The sequence below is a fragment of the Herpailurus yagouaroundi genome, unplaced genomic scaffold (genome assembly GCF_014898765.1).
Source record: "Herpailurus yagouaroundi ecotype Mexico unplaced genomic scaffold, PumYag 203, whole genome shotgun sequence".
NCBI lineage: Eukaryota > Metazoa > Chordata > Mammalia > Carnivora > Felidae > Herpailurus > Herpailurus yagouaroundi.
This window is the reverse complement of record NW_024412434.1, coordinates 17,515,517-17,533,524: the sequence shown is the minus strand read 5'-3', so window position 1 is coordinate 17,533,524 and position 18,008 is coordinate 17,515,517. Positions and strand designations below refer to the sequence as shown.

At 37.3% G+C, this 18,008-nt stretch overlaps 1 protein-coding gene across 6 annotated transcripts in view; it reads left to right on the top strand.

Annotated features, from left to right (window-relative positions):
• Window positions 1-17,407, top strand: part of SLC39A12 (solute carrier family 39 member 12) — an 86,395-nt gene extending 68,988 nt beyond the window's left edge. For 5 of the 6 annotated variants that reach the window (XM_040451291.1, XM_040451290.1, XM_040451289.1 and 2 more), the window contains one exon: window positions 16,818-17,407. In XM_040451291.1, the coding sequence (XP_040307225.1) occupies window positions 16,818-16,946 (129 nt within the window). In that variant the 3' untranslated portion in view covers window positions 16,947-17,407. The remainder of the gene's footprint in view (window positions 1-16,817) is intronic. The other variant, XR_005783408.1, reaches the window with a different exon arrangement.
• Window positions 17,408-18,008: the final 601 nt, after the last annotated feature.

The following is an 18,008-nucleotide window of genomic DNA, read 5'->3' as shown; positions in this document are numbered from 1 at the left end:
AGGGCATTATATAACAATTACAGGGTCTTTCCATCAGGAAGAGCTAACAACATAAATGTCTATGCACTGAATACAGGAGCCCCAAATATATGAAACAATTAATAAGCATAAACATAAGCAACCTTATTGATAAGAATGTGGTAATTGCAGGGTACTTTAACACCCCACCTACAACAATGGATAGATCATCTAGATACAGGATCAATAAAGAAACAAGGGCCCTGAATGATACATTAAATCAGATGGACTTGACAGATATATTTAGAACTCTGCATCCCAAAGCAACAGAATATACTTTCTTCTCGAGTGCACATGGAACATTCTCCAAGATAGATCACATACTGGGTCACAAAACAGCCCTTCATAAGTATAAAAGAATTGAGATCATACCATGCACACTTTCAGACCACAATGCTATGAAACTTGAAATCAACCACAGGAAAAAGTCTGGAAGATCTCCAAAAGCATGGAGATTAAAGAACACACTACTAAAGAATGAATGGGTCAGCCAGGCAATTAGAGAAGAAATTTAAAAATATATGGAAACAAATGAAGATGAAAATACAACAATTCAAACACTTTGGGATGCAGTGAAGGCAGTCCTCAGAGGAAAATACATTGCAATCCATGCCTATCTCAAGAAACAAGAAAAATCCCAACTACAAAATCTAACAGCACACCCAAAGGAAATAGAAGCAGAACAGCAAAGGCACCCCAAACCCAGCAGAAGAAGAGAAATAATAAAGATCAGAGCAGAAATAAACAACATAGAATCTAAAAAAACAGTAGAGCAGATCAATGAAACCAAGAATTGGCTTTTTGAAAAAATAAACAAAACTGATAAACCTCTAGCCAGGCTTCTCAAAAAGAAAAGGGAGATGACCCAAATAGATAAAATAATGAATGAATATTTAATTATTACAACCAATCCCTCAGAGATACAAGCACTTATCAGGGAGTACTATGAAAAATTATATGCCAACAAACTGGACAACCTGGAAGAAATGGACAAATTCCTAAGCACCCACACACTTCCAAAACTCAAACAGGAAGAAATAGAAAATTTGAACAGACCCATAACCAGCGAAGAAATTGAACCAGTTATCAAAAATCTCCCAACAAATAAGAGTCCAGCATCAGATGGCTTCCCTGGGGAATTCTACCAAGCATTTAAAGCAGAGATAACACCTATCCTTCTTAAGATGTTCCAAAAAATAGAAAGGGAAGGAAAACTTCCAGACTTATTCTATGAAGCCAGCATTACTTTGATTTCCAAACCAGACAGAGATCCAGCAAAAAAAGAGAACTATAGGCTAATATCCCTGATGAATATGGATGCAAAAATTTTCAACAAGATACTAGCAAATCCAACTCAACAGCATATAAAAAGAATTATTCACCATGATCAAGTGGGATTCATTCCTGGGATGCAGGGCTGGTTCAACATTCACAAATCAATTAATGTGATACATCAGATTAATAAAAGAAAAGATAAGAACCATATGATCCTGTCAATTGATGCAGAAAAAGCATTTGACAAAATTCAACATCCTTTCTTAATAAAAACCCTCGAGAAAGTTGGGATAGAAGGAACATACTTAAACGTCACAAAAGCCATTTATGAAAAGCCCTCAGCTAATATCACCCTCAATGGGGAGAAACTGAGAGCTTTCCCCCTGAGATCAGGAACACGACAGGGATGTCCACTCTCACCGCTGTTGTTTAACATAGTGTTGGAAGTTCTAGCAATCAGACAACAAAAGGAAATCAAAGGCATCAAAATTGGCAAAGATGAAGTCAAGCTTTCACTTTTGGCAGATGACACGATACTATACAAGAAAAACCCAATAGACTCCACCAATACTCTGGTAGAAATGATACATGAATTCAGCAAAGTCGCAGGATACAAAATCAATGTACAGAAATCAGTTGCATTCTTATACACTAATAATGAAGCAACAGAAAGACTAAAATAAAGAAACATCCCATTCACAATTGCACCAAGAATCATAAAATACCTAGGAATAAACCTAACCAAAGATGTAAAAGATCTGTATGCTGAAAACTATAGAAAGCTTATTAAGGAAATTGAAGAAGATATAAAGAAATGGAAAAACATTCCATGTTTATGGGTTGGAAGAATAAATATTGTCAAAATGTCAATACTACCCAAAGCTATCTACACACTCAATGCAATCCCAATCAATATTTCATGAGCCTTCCTTTCAAAGTTAGAACAAGCAATCCTAAAATTTGTATGAAACCACAAAAGACCCCAAATAGCCAAAGTAATTTTGAGGAAGAAGACCAAAGCAGGAGGCATCACAATCCCAGACTTTAGCCTACAAAACTGTAATCATCAAGACAGCATGGTATTGGCACAAAAACAGACACATAGACCAATGGAATAGAATAGAGACTCCAGACTTGGACCCACAAAAGTATGGCCAACTAATCTTTGACAAAGCAGGAAAGAATATCCAATGGAAAAAAGACAGTCTCTTTAACAAATGGTGCTGGGAGAACTGGACAGCAACATGCAGAAGAATGAAACTAGACCACTTTCTTACACCATTCACAAAAATAAACTCAAAATGGATGAAAGATCTGAATGTGAGACAGGAAACCATCAAAACCCTAGAGGAAAAAGCAGGAAAAAACCTCTCTGACCTCAGCTGCAGCAATTTCTTACTTGATACATCTCCAAAGGCAAGGGAATTAAAAGCAAAAATGAACTATTGGGACCTCATCAAGGTAAAAAGCTTCTGCACTCCAAAGGAAACGATCAACAAAACTAAAAGGCAACCGACAGAATGGGAAAAGATATTTGCAAATGACATATAAGACAAAGGGCTAGTATCCAAAAATCTTTAAAGAACTCACCAAACTCCATACCCAAAAAAACACATAATCCAGTGAAGAAATGGGCAGAAGACATGAATAGACACTTCTCTAAAGAAGACATCCGGATGGCCAACAGACACATGAAAAGATGCTCAACGTCGCTCCTCATCAGGGAAACACAAATCAAAACCACACTCAGATACCACCTCACGCCAGTCAGAGTGGCTAAAATGAACAAATCAGGAGACTATAGATGCTGGCGAGGATATGGAGAAATGGGAACCCTCTTGTACTGTTGGTGGGAATGCAGACTGGTGCAGCTGCTCTGGGAAACAGTGTGGAGGTTCCTCAAAAAATTAAAAATAGATCTACCCTCTGACCTAGCAATAGCACTGCTAGGAATTTACCCAAGGGATACAGGAGTACTGATGCATAGGGGCACTTGTACCCCAATGTTTACAGCAGCACTTTCAACAATGGCCAAATTATGGAAAGAGCCTAAATGTCCATCAATTGATAAATGGATAAAGAAGTTGTGGCTTATACATACAATGGAATACTACTTGGCAATGAGAAAGAATGAAATCTGGCCTGTTGTAGCCACATGGATGGAACTGGAGAGTGTTATGCTAAGTGAAATAAGTCAGGCAGAGAAAGACAGATGCCATATGTTTTCACTCTTATGTGGATCCTGAGAAACTTAACAGAAGACTGTGGGGGAGGGAAAGGAAAAATAAAGTTGGAGAGGGAGAGAACCAAAGCATAAGAGACTCTTAAAAACTGAAAATAAACTGAGGGTTGATGGGGGTGGGAGGGAGGGGAGGGTGGGTGATGGGCATTGAGGAGGACACCTGTTGGGATGAGCACTGGGTGTTGTATGGAAACCAATTTGCCAATACATTTCATATTAAAAAAAAAAAAAAGAACCATAGTAAACAATCTACTTACCTATCTATTTAATTTAAAAAATTCTCCAAAGTGACCAACGTCTCTTTTTAATCATTTTCTAGATAACATGTTATCAATGAGTAATTATCAAATGACCCTTCACAAGATCAAAAGAAAAAATTAACTGAATGCTTTATTAACTTTGTTGTAAATACCCAGATGAGTGAATATTCTAAAGTCCATTTTTTTCATGCATTTGATAATATGCAGATGTTATACAGGTATAAGATTGTGGAAAATACTAGGGAAAAAAAAGGTCCTTCTGAGTATAAACCGAAGACTTTGAAGTGGCACTCTCTAGTTTGACCTAAGCCACTAAACAGTCCAGTAACTTAAAATATACTTTAGCCTTTCCTTCTTCTCCTTTTTTCTCCTATTTTTAGAGCAATAGGAATGTGTGGGCAGAAGAAATACAGAATGATCCATAACCATAATTCTTCTCCCAGTGGGCCTATACTTCCCGCAAAGTGTTTCTTTAATTTATCTAGTGACTTTTTTTTTTTTTTTTTATGTGTGGCTGTCTTATCAAGCAGTTGAAATAAGGTTAGTGTAACTGGGAAATGGATTTTTTTTTTTTTAGTTAAAAAACTTTATTTTTGAGAGCAGTTTGAGGTTCATGACAAAACTGAGTAGAAAGTCCAGAGAATTTCCAAATAACATCTGTCTTCCACGTGCATGCTTTTCCCCACTCTCAACATCCTGCACCACAGAGGTACATTTGTTATAATTAAGAAACTCTGTTGACACATTATTATCACCCAAAGTCCAGAGTTCACATTTATTGCATATGTGGTGTTGTATGCTCTATGGGTCTTGACAAATGACACATACCCACCCTTGTAATGTGTAGAATAGTTCCCCTGCCCTAAAAATCCTCTGTGTCCTGCCTCTTCCCTTTCCATTAGCCCCTAGAAACCATGAATATTTTTTAATCTCTGTAGTTTTGCCTTTTCCAAAATGCAGTGTATTTGGAATCATTCAGTATGTACCTTTTGAAACTGGCCTCTTTCCCTTAGGGATACGGTTTTAAGGTCTCTCCCAGTCTTTTCGTGGCTCGATAGCTCATTTCTTTTTGGCACTATGTCATATCTGGATATACCACAGTGCATTTATCCTTTTGCCCACTGCAGAACATCTTGGTCATTTCCAGGTTTGGGCAGTTACAAACAAAGCTGCTGTAAATATCCATGTGCAGGGTTTTGAGTGAACATAAATTTTCTATATATTTGGGGAAATATCAAGGAATGTAATCCCCGGATCATATGATAAGAGTATGTCTAGTTCCAGGAAAGATTTCCAAATGTCTTCCAAAGTGATTATACCATTTTGCATTCCCACCAGCGTTAAATGAGAGTCCCTCTTGCTCAAGGTCCTTGTCAGAATTCAGTGTCATCGATGTTTGGATTTTGGCCATGGTCATAGTTGTGTAGGGATATCTCGTTGCTGTTTTCGTTTGACATTTCCGAGTGAAATATGATGTTAAACACCTCTGAATATGCTTGCTTGCCATCTGTGTACCTTCTTTGGGGGAGGTGTCTGTCCAGGTCTTTTAACCATTATTTGAAACTGGGTTGTTTCCTATTTATGCATTTCAAGAGTTCTTTGTGTGTTTTGGATGGCAGTCTCTTATCAGATGTGTCTTCTGCCAAAAAATTTTCCAAATCTCTGGCCTGTCTTTTCATTTTCTTGATATGTCTTTTGCAAAGAAGAAAATTTAATTTCAACGAAATTCAGCTTATCAATGATTTCTTTCATGAATCATGTCTCTGGTATTCTATCTAAAAAAGGCATCACTGTACCCAAGATCATGTAGGTTTTCTCCTCTGTTATCTTCTAGGAGTTTCACACTTTTGTGTTTTCCATTTAGAGCTATGATTCATTTTGACTTAATTTTCGTGGAGGATGTAAGGTCTGTGTATAGATTCATTGCAGGTTTTTTTTTTTAAAAGACTGTCTTTGTTCCATTTTATTACTTTTGCTCCTTTGTCAAAGACCGGTTGGCTATATTTATATAGGTCTATTTCTGGCTTCTTTGTTCTGTTCCTTTAATCTGTCTTTCTGTCCTTTCACCAGTTCCATACTGTTGTGATTACTGCAATTTTATATTAAGTCTTGAAGACTGACAGTGTCAGCTCTCCAACTTCGTTCTTCTCCTTCAATTATATGGTGGCCTTTCTCGGTCTCTGGCCTCTTCATATAAATCCTGGAATCAGTTTGTCAACAGCCATGAGAGAACTTATTGAGATTTTGGATGGGACTGTGTTGAATCTATAGAAGAACTGACATCTCGACAATATTGATTTTTCCTATCCATGGGCATGGACTGTCTCTATGCTTCTTTATTTTTTCCTTGATATCTTTTTTGGAACTTTACACTTTTTCTCACACTGATTGTGTACATAATTTTTAGATTTATCCCTAAGTATTTCATTTTTTGATGCTAACATAAATGCTAATGTGTTTTTAATTCAAATTCCAGTTGTTCATTCCTCATATGTAAAAAATTAGTCAACTTTTGTATATTACTGTCTATTACTGTATCTTGCAACTTTGCTATAAGCACTTATTGGTTCTAGGAGTCTTTTTGATGATTCTTTTGGATTTTATACATAAATGATCTTTTTCTATATTCCTTTAAATTCCTTTTCTCCTCTTATTGAATTCAGTAAGACTTTCAACTTGATGTTGAAAAAGCATCAGTGGGATGGGACATCCTTGCCTTGTGCCTGATCTTAGCAATAAGTCGAGTTTCTCACCAAGCATGATGTTACCTGTAGGGTTTTGTTTTGTTTTTTAATTACAGATGTTCATGATGAATTTGAGGAAGTTTCTTTATAATCCTAGTTTGCTGGGAATTTTTATCATAAACGAGTGTGGAATTTTTCCAGTGCTTTTTGTGCATCTATTAATATCTTCTTTTGACTGTCGATGTTGTCATATAGACTGTATTAATTGTTGAATGTTGGACCAGTCTTATGTATTTAGATAAATCCCATGTGGTTGTGGTGTGTAGTTCTCTTACATATTGTTGGATTCAATTTGCTAATATTTTGTTGAGAAGTTTTCATATCTGTTCATAAGAGATATTGCTCTATAGTTTTCTTGCAATTGCTCTATAGTCTTTAGTTTTGGTATTAAGATATTGCTGGCCTTTTAGAATGAGTTAGGAAGTATTCCCTCTGCCCCTGTCTTCTGGAAAAGATTGTAGAGAATCGGTATAATTTCTTCCTTAAACGTTTGGTTGAATTCACTGGTGAACTCATCTGGGCATGGTACTTTTGTTTTGGAAGGTTATTGATTTTTGATTCAATATTAAAAATAGATATAGGCCTATTCGGATTGTATATTTTTTCTTGTATGAGTTTTAGCAGTTGTCTGTTAAAAGAATTTTTGTGTTTCATCTAGATTATCGAATTTGTGGGTATAGAGTTGTTCATAACATCCATTTATTATGCTTTTATTGTCCTTGGTATTTGTAGTGATACCCCTTTCATTTCTGATATCAGTAATTTATGTCTTCTGTTTCTCTTAACCGGGTAGAGGCTTATAGATTTTATTGATGTTTTCATAGAATCAACTTTTGCTGCATCTGTCCATTTCTGATAGAAGCATGTTAAAGTCTCCAACAATAATAGTGGATCAGTCTCTTTCTCTTTGCTGTTCTATCAATTTTTGTCTCACATCTTTTTTTTAATGTTTATTTATTTTTGAGAGAGACAGAGACAGAATGCAAGTGGGTTGAGGGGCAGAGAGAGAGGGAGACCCAGAATCCGAAGCAGGCTCCAGGCTCTGAGCTGTCAGCACAGAGCCTGATGTGGGGCTCGAACTCATGAGCTGTGAGATCATGACCTGGGCTGGAGTCGGATGCTCAACCGACCAAGCCACCCAGACGCCCCTCACATTTTTTAACTCCCTGTTGTTAGGTACACACATATTAGGAATGGTTATGTCTTTTTGGAGTATTGAGTCTTTTGTTTTTATTTAATGCCCATCTTTATCCTTGATAGCATTTCTTGCTCTGAAGTCTGCTCTGTTTGAAATTAACATAGGTAGTCTTGCTTTCTTTTACTCAGTGTTAGCATGATATATCTTCATCCATGTCTTTACTTCTAATTGATATGTGCCTTTATATTTAAAATGGACTTCTTGTAGAAAGCATATAGTTGGGTCTCATGTTTTGATCCATTCTGAAAATCCCTCTTTTTTTTTTTTTTTGGTGTATTTAGTCTATTGACATTTAGAGTGATATTGATATAGTTGGATTAAAATCTACTATATTTATTACTGTTTTCTAATTGTTGCCTTTTGTTCTTTATGGCTACCTTTTTTTGCCTTCCACACCTTTTCTGTCTTGTGATTTTAATTGAGCATTTTATATAATTCCACTTGACTCATTTGTTAGCACATGAATTATACTTCTTTTTTGAGTATTTTAAGTGGTTACTCTAGAGTTTTCAGTATACATTTACAAGTTATCCAACTCCTCTTTCAAATAACACTGCTCCATGGATAATAAAAGTACCTTGTAATAAGAAAATATTCCTAATCCATCCTCCCCATCCGTTGCATCATTTCTGTCAATTATTTCAATATTACATAAGCATACATACCTAGGCACACACAAGCATACGGAATGGAATACATTGTTGCTATTATCATTTTGAAGAAACCATTATCTGTTGGATCAATTAGAACTTTAAAACCTAAAAGTTTTCATTTTTCTTTCACTTATTCACTTTCTGATACTCTTCCTTTCTTGTGTAGATCCCTGTTTCTGACCTTTATCATTTTCCCATCTCCAAAGAACTTCAATTAACATTTTTTACTGGCAGCAAATTTACTCAAGTTTTGTTTGTCTGATAAAGTCTTATTTTCCTTTCTCTCTTTTTGTTTTCTAAGTTTATTTATTTTGAGAGAGAGAGAGAGAGCATGAGGGGGGTGGGGGTAGAGAGAGAGGGAGAGAAAATTCCAAGCAGGCTCCGTACTGTCAGCACAGGGCCCAACGCGGGGCTAAAACTCACGAATTGTATAATCATGACCTGAGCCGAGATGAGGAGTTGGATATTTAACTGACTGAGCCACCCAGGCGCTCCCTCCTTTCACTCTTGGAAAAGTTTGGAGGTGCAGAATTCTAACTTGGTGATGTTCTCTCTCAACACTTTAAACATTTTCTCTCATTCTTTTTTTTTTCTTCCATAGTTTCAGAGGAGAATTCAGATATAATTCTGTCCTTGCTCCTCTGTATATAAATTTTTTGTTTGGGTTTTGGTTTTGGTTTGGGTTGGTTGTTTGTTTTTGTTTTTGTTTTTTACTCTGCCATCTTTTAAGGTTTTTTTTCTTACCTTTGTTTTTCTAAAGTCTGAAAATGATATGCCTACGTGAAGGGTGTTTTGTTTTTGTTTGCTTGATGTTGGTTGGTTGGTTTTGTTTTGTTTTGTTGGCACATCTCCGCTTGCTATTCTCTGAGCTTCTTTGGAGCTGGGATTTGGTACCTGATATTTTTTGGGGGGAAATTCACAGCCATTATTGCTTCTAATATTGCTTCATTTTCTCTCTGTCTCTTTTTTTTTTTTCTGATATTACCAATACACCTATATTACACGTTTTCTCTCATGGTTTCAATATTATGTTTTGGGTTTTGGGGGTCTTTTTTCTCTCTGCTTTTCAATTTTGGAAGTTTCTATTGTCATAGCTTCAAACTCAGAGTTTTTCCTCAGCTATGTCCCGTACACTAATGAGCCCATCATTGTTCTTTTCTCTTGCAGTGTTTTTCATCTCTAACTTTTCTTTTTGATTCTTTTTTAGAAGAATCTCTCTGCTTATATTATCTATCTTTTATCATTTCCGTCGTCTACTTTTCCCATTAAAGCCCTTACCGTATGAGTCACAGTTTGTTTGTTTTTTTAATTCCTGGCCTGATTATGCCAACTTTCCTGCTGTATCTGTCTCTGGTTCCGAAGGTTGTTCAGTCTCTTTAAACTGTGTTTTTTGCCTTCTAGTAATTCATGTTATTTCGGTTGAAAGCACGACCTGTTGTATTGGGTAAAAGGAATTGTGTGGTCAAGAGTCCTGTAGTAATATCGTGGTAAGGCATGGAGAGAAGGGGAGACTTCCATAGTTCTTTGATTAGGCCTTGGTCTTGTGGGAAGCCTGTGCTTCCAGACTGTGAACTTCTTGCCTCCTCCCCCTTTAGGTGGAAGAAAATGGCTAGAGTGGGGTAAATTTGAGGACTTCCCTTCCCTAGGTGGGATAAGCTCTGATAAAACTCCAGCAGGTTAGACTTTGATAAAATAGTTTCTCATAAGGGAAATCCTTGTTAAGATCAGAATCTCTAAAGGATTTCAAAATGGCTTCTTTATCTTCCTCCTGATAAAAGCACAGGGGGACTCCCCCCCCCCCAATATTCACTGTGAGAATTTGGTAGAGCTCCTGGCAGTAAAATCAACAAAAGTGTGGGGGACCCTCTGAGACTTAGGGTCCCCCTAAATTTTTTAATTCTTAGGCTTGTCTACACTAAGCCTGTAATAATTTGTCAATTACAGGTTTGTGTGTTTCTTTTTCCCTACCTTGGCTTATTGGGTCCCACAAAAGTTTCTTCCTGTAGGTTTCTGCTCAGGTAAGTTGTGATTCTGTATATTCACTTGACTTTCTTTCCAACGTTTGGGTCAGTCATTGGACCTCACTTCTCTGTCATATCTGAGAAGAGTTGTTGATTTTCAGTTTGTTCATTTTTTTTACCAAAAAAAAAAAAAAAAAAAAAGCCAAATCATGACTTTCACTAACAAACTTCCATCTTGTTCTCAGATGTGGGTCTTCTGCAAAGACACCATTAAGTTCTTTAAAAATGTGATGAGGGCTCCTGGGTGGCTCAGTTGGTTAAGTGTCTGACTCTTGATTTCAACTCAGGTCATGATCTCACAGTTCCTGGGATCCAGCCCCATGTTGGGTTCTGTGCAGACAGCGTGGAGCCTGCTTGGGATTCTCTCTCTCTCCCTCTCGCTCTGCCCCTCCCCCATTCACACTCACTTGCTGTCTCTCTGTGTCAAAATAAATAAACTTAAAAAAATAAAAATAATAAAAATGTGACAATTAGAACAACCTATGGAATGTGTGCCCCTAGTGAGAGTAAGTATTATTAGGACAGCCTACAAAATACATTTCTGAGGTTTTCTCTCTCATCATATTTCTTAGGAACGAGAACAGCTCCTTTTAGCAAATGCAAATGCATACCTAACTCCATGTGCATGATGAATGGGTTTTAGGGTCTTTCTGAAAAGAAGATGGTGTAAGTCAGTTATCAAGAGAGCCTCATGAATGGAGAAGCAAATTATTTCTCTTGAAAGTTAATAATGTCAAAAACTACGTATTCCTGAGAAAGGAAAAACATTTAAATTACAATTTTACCTTCATAAAAAACATCACCAAATATCTTCAATTAAGTGAATGTTGAGGGGCGCCTGGGTGGCTCAGTCAGGTAAGCATCTGACTTTTGATTTCAGCTCAGGTCATGATCTCATGGTTTGTGGGTTCAAGCCCCATGTCGGGCTCTGTGGTGACACTGCAGAGCCTGCTTGGGATTCCTTCTCCCTCTCTCTCTGCCCTTCTCCTTCTCACACTCTCAGTCTCACTCTCAAAATAAATAAATAAATAAATAAATAAATAAATAAATAAATAAATAAACTTTTTAAAAAATAAGTGAGGGGCACCTGAATGGCTCAGTTGGTTAAATGCCTGACTTCGCCTCAGATCATGATCTCATGGTTTGTGAGTTTGAGCCCCCCGTTGGGCTCTGTGCTGACAGCTCAGAGCCTGGATGGAGCCTGCTTTGGATTCTATGTCTCCCTCTCTCTGCCCCTTCCCCGCTCATGCTCTGCCTCTTTCTCTCTCAAAAATGAATAAACATTAAAAAAATTTTTTTTTAAATAAGTGAATGTTGAATATTTATATTTAAATTATGAATTTTTAATAATGAAAGGACTTTGATTTTTCGGTGTTTTGTAGAAGCATTGGATGCTGTACTTTCTTTTTCAGTACACACATTTATGATCTATACTGAAAGTAAATGTTGAAATATGTAGCAATAGAGCTTTAATACCCACAAGAAACCAGTTTCAAAATACAGATAGAAGTAGACAGAGAAGGCTTTGCACAGCAAGATTCTGCAGCTTAGATGTGTAAGGAGAGACAAAAAATCTTAGTTCTAGAGAATGTTTTATAGATCATCCTCCTTTGCAATGAGTCCTCCCTAGTATATAATTATTACAAGGCACATGCCATTAGAATTTATCCACTTTCTTTCCTCATGTGTTCTAACATTCTCTGTGAGCATTCCCTTTAACAAGTTAAGACTATGAATACAGTTATGGAGACTGACTCAAGTATCAATCATGTGCTTCATATCACTTTCTAAATGTCCAGAAATTCTAATCAGAGGTTTGGTCACCATACCTACATCTCAGTTAGTTAATAGAAATATAGGGACCATTATCTACAGATAGGTCAGTCACCATGTAGACTTGGTCCATCTAGGGAATTGGTCTCCAGTGTCTGATTCAAATTTGAAAAAAAAAAAAAAAATATGTTAAAAGGCTTTTAGGTAAAGATTTTCTTTTTCTTTTTTGCCAGAACATTACAAATCCTTGGCTGTCATATTTTGGCATCCACTGATTTGAGTTGGGGAATTTGCTAAACATGGAGGTAAAAAAGAAAGTTGCTTTCTACTTCAAGATTTCCAAATTTCTGGCAGCAATCTAAAAAACATATCTCTTAGCTCTATCTCCGGGCAAAAGCGTTTTGCTAACATTTCTCTTTTTTCCTGACCTTTTACTTCATCGTTAACATACTCTATCCATCATTTCACCCCCTCTAGTCTCAGGATATAATCAGGATCTGTAAAATTATTCAATAAGGGAATCTAATTGCCCTAGAGGAAAAAGGGACTTTTCTCTCTTGGAATCCAGGGGAAAATGGGCAGCACTAAAACTCATGTCAGGAATTTTTTAAAAAGAAAAAACAAAATATATACTCTTAAAAATGAATGCATATATATCTTTATGTCCCTTCAAAATTTACTGACTGAAATGATAACAAAAATATGGGTAAGTTCAAAGAAAGTGAGATGTTGTAATCAGACATGGTTGGGATTTGGCATTTTACATTTGTGTCTTTTGGAAAGACTTTTTGTGAGACTCTCTGGTATTTTGGTGCATATCCAAGAGATATTACGATTTATATATTCATCCATAATCATCCAAAAAAGAGCCAAGTATTTTCTCAAAAGCAAGCTTAGCTCAATTTTCTTACCAAAATCCACTCACATGTGAACGTGCAAAGTTCAGATAGACCATCCAAATCAAGATGATCCATATCAAGATGAGAACCTCCTTAAACTGTTTTTAAATGTCGATTTTCATTGTTTGTCCATTTCTATAGGCTTATAAGGTTAGTCTTTTTTTTTTTTAATGTTTATTTTTGAGAGAGAGAGACAGACAGACAGACAGACAGAGCTAGAGCAAGAGAAGGGCAGAGAGAGGGAGACACAAATTCTGAAGTAGGCCCCAGGCTCTGAGTTGTCAACACAGATCTTGACGTAGGGCTGGAACTCGTGAACCGTGAGATCATGACCTGAGCCGAAGTCAGACACTTAACTGACTGAGCCATCCAGGCGCCCCGACTCTATGATATCTTGCCATCCATTTGGGCGTGCCTTCTAGCAGCTCATCGTTCCCTTGAAGTCTTTCAGGATGCTCTGGCTACAGGTCTCACGCAGCACTTACTTTCATTTACATCCATTTTATCATGCCCTTTCTTATATCCTGCACCCCATTTACTCCTCATAATCCTGCAAGAGCTAAATTATTAACTCCTTTTGGTTCTGAGGAAACCATGGCTCAAGGAGGATAATGACTTACTCAAAGTCACATGAATGTGATGTCAGAACTAGGACAAGAAGCCCGCTCATCTCATTACTGTAGTAGACAAAGGATTGTACACTCCAACAACTCCATCCTTGGCCCTCCGTCTTGTTCGTGTTTGCCCCGTGTACTCTCTTGGGGCTATGTGTTCCAGGCCCCTTGGAGATCAATATACATGCCTTACAAATGTCCACCAAGGTCGGGATGGTGGGAAGCTTGCTTTGGCTTCCCATGAATCGGTTAGAGATAACATGCCCACTCCCCTTTCTGAACGCACAGGGGAATATTCTTTGGGAACATTCTATGGATTTTCAAAATGTCATCTTAAGTTGCAAAACTCCCCAGAAGACACTGAGTTCATGTGAACGGTGGCTCCTGGAGCTGTAAAATCCTCATGATGTTTTCTTGTGGACAATGCCATGTGCATACTCAGAATAAAGGATTCTTGGTTTTCTTCCTGGGAATGGGGCCACTGACAGAGTCTGGAAGCTCTTATAAACACATTTATTCAATTCTATCGTGTGTCACACACTACAAGCAAACAGCAGGTCTACAAACAGGCTAGTGAGGAAAACAATAGATCAAACAATTGTTTTTAAAAATTGTGGCATTTCTTTGGATTGAGTCATGACAGAAACTGATTGAGATGTTGCGGGAAGTCCCAGGACCCTCATTTAATTTCTGTGTTTTTGTATCTACAAGTTTTTGGCTATTAAATCTACCTAATCAAGACCTACTTCTTTCCAACGAAAGATCCTGACTAGAAGTTTGAGGCAAAGATGAAAATTAGAAAATGAGCTTTCTCAATTGTAGGTTAAGACACTGGTGGTTTGAAAATAAATCTCAAGTTCTATCTATTGAACCGGAACCGTTTTCGTCACCGTGCTTTCTGTCTTGCCTGAAGTAGTTTTCTCAACAAGTCATTGAAAAGAGCATGATTGTTCAGCAAATCATTCACATTTTATGAGCATTTACCAAGAAAATCTTTTTAGAAATTACTTCTACTTCATCAGAGATGAACAATCAGGTAGTGCTGGACACAGTGGACATAAGATGAGCTGTAAATTCATCCACATCTTGTAAATGAACATTAATTACCTTGCTTGAGAAACAGGGAGGAGAGGGAACTACACAATATCTCAATACCTTAGTGTATTTGGAAATAAGGCTGGTCAGAGCTTCAGCCTTTATGTTACCAGAGATGGCATAATTAATTGTGTCACCAAGATGGTCTGATACATAAATTATTGAGACGGAAGGGAACTGGTGGCCCATGTTGTCTGGCCTTGGAGTCACCTCTTGGAAATTGCTTACAAACTATTGAGAATCAGATGTATGGGGTGACTCTGATGCATGTATCTTGTTAATCCCTCCAGATTACCATAAATTGTTGGCTCTTTGGGAATATTCTATGGATTTTCAAATTTCATTTTGAGTTTATAATAGATAATGAACCAAATAGTATTACTCTCAAGTAGTATCATTAACCTGATGTTTAACCATGGCAGAGATAAACCAATAGGACACATGATTTCTTTAAGGTCATCCACCCAGGACAGCATTTCTGGATCCTACTTTGCCTTCTAGTCCACTGCTCCATGTTAGGGTGTAAGATAGCAGGACACAATAATCCTAATCTTCATTCTGTCCATTTATCTAATTTTAAAAGGGAGAAATATCCATCTCAAGCATACCCAAATAGAACATTCCAGATGCTCTTGTACAGGCCTGAAAAAAAATATGTCAAGGTAAAAAAAAAAAAAAAAAAAAGTATATCAACCTGTTTTCTCTTGCCGTAAATCTAAAACCCTTGCACATTTTATATGTTTTCTCTTTTTCTTGCTGTAAATAACCCAGTTTTCAACCAGATGTGATTTTTACTCCTCAGGGAAATTTGACAACATCTGGAGACATTGTTGGTTGTCCCACCTGGGGTCAGAGGTACAGCTGACATATGTCAGGCAGAAGTCAGGGATGCTGCTAAGTGTCCTACAACCCCTGTAACAAAGAATTATCCAACCCAAAATGTCAACAATGGCATGGGTGAGTTAAGTCTCCCCTCCAGGCTGACCTAACCCTGTTTTCTAATAGAAAGGACTATTTCATACGAGAGATCTCCACTCACCTTTCCGGGGTGAGGGATTTGAAAGAATGTGAGACAAAAACACATCACAGGGAGGACTGATACGGCACAGGGAATATAGTCCACGGTGTAAGAGTGTTGTAAGGTGACAGATGACAGCTTCACTTGTGGCCAGCATAGCATACGGTGTAGAGGTGGTAAGTCATTAGGTGGTACACTCAAAACTAATGTAACGTTGTGTGTCGACTGTACTTCAATTTAAAAAAAAAAAGAAACCAGAAGAGACCCTTCAAAACTGAGAACAAACTGAGGGTTGATGGGGGGTGGGAGGGAGGGGAGGGGGGGTGAGGGGCACTGAGGAGGGCACCTGTTGGGATGAGCACTGGGTGTTGTATGGAAACCAATTCGACAATAAGTTTCATATTAAAAAAAATAATAAAGGCCAAGTGAAAAAAAAAAAAAGAAAGAAAAAATACTACCTTGAGGTGCTGTTCCTAGATGCTCACAGGAACATTTTGCTCTCAATGGTGTTAAAGCCATTTCACAAACAAAACCCTTGTCACTTGCCTCTAGGAGAGTAAAGTGTAGCTTTAGGGCGTGATTCCTTTATTGTTCTGAAGGTCAGAAAGACCTTGAAGATCTCTTTGAAAGGAAACAAATATGTGCTTTGTAACAACCAGTAAGTTTAATGGCTCCATAAACCTAACAGAACAGTCAAAAGTAATACTTTTCATCTATTATCTACTTCACAGTAAACAAAAATAAGAAGGATTGCACTTGGTTTCAGTTGATAACTCTGTCATTTTAAGACTTCTGGCAACACTAGGATTCTTCTAACCGCAATCAAATGACTTAATTTATCTTACATTTTCAAATTTTGGTTGGGAGTAGGTATTAAGCATTTTGTAACTGCTTTGGGAATTTGAAAGGTTATTAGGTTCTGAATAACAGTCTCATGTTTTCCCACCAAACTTTTCCCAGCAGTGAATATATCTGGATCTTATTCTGGTTTTTTATTCTTTTTTTAGCTTCCTGAAATGACTCATGTTCAAACACGGCGACCCTGGTTGATGTTTCTCCTGCAGAACTTTGGATTGACCCTAGGTTGGCTTTCTCTCTTACTGTTGGCTATATATGAACAAAATATTAAAATATAAGTTAAGAGTCTCACACTTCTTCAAAAAACGAATTTATATGGCCTCCTTTTGTTTCTTTTGTCGTACTCTATACAGTGATTGTAAATTAATTATTGTTATCTTAGACGAAGTATGTGTCTTTTAGGTCATTAAGTTATTAATTTTATAAGGCACTTTTGTTTTAGGATACAAAGATCACGTTGCCCTCAATGGCAATTCTGGTTTTAGTCCCCAGCACCATGATGGAACTCGTATCTTTTTTAGTAATTAGGAAATTCTAAATTAATTCTGGGAAACTTTCAAACAATATTGTTTTGCTAATAAAGAACGTTTGTTTGTAGTATTTGAAGTGGACAGAGGCCTGTTGGGATAAATTGGCTGCAGCTTCTGTGATGTCAATAATATTTTTCTGCTTATAAGATGACAAACCCCAAGGAAACTAAATGACAGACAAATGTAATAAAGCCTAGTGTTAATGTGGTGATTTGTATTACCTTCTGTTTCTGAGTGTCAGATTCTGAACCAACTCTTGCAAAACCAATATCGTATAGTTCTAGAAGCCTTGCCCACTGGCTCATAAGTGATGTTACATCAGCAAACTCAGGAAGCCTAGAGGATAATACATGAACATTCTATCTAATCACTAAATGAAACCTGTTTTAGGTAAGGAGAGCTGGAAACAAAAAGGGAAATTCAAAAAAATGTTTTAAATAACAAAAGCTTAAGTCAGGCCGTAGATCAATGCATAAACTGTCACAGTTTTTGTTTTTTTACATTTATTTATTTTTGAGAAACAGAGCATGAGCAGGGGAGGGGCAGAGAGAGAAGCAGACACAGAATCCGAAGCAGGCTCCAGGCTCCGAGCTGTCAGCACAGAGCCCGACGCGGGGCTCGAACCCACAAACCCTGAGATCATGACCGGAGCCGAAGTCGGACGCTCAACTGACTGAGCCACCCAGGCGCCCCTAAACTGTCACGGTTTTAACAGAGTGTGCTTATGGATATAATATTACTGACAGTGTGATATAGTTTATATTTTTGGGAGGAAATCTAAACATGATTCCAGTAGGTAAGTTCATGAAA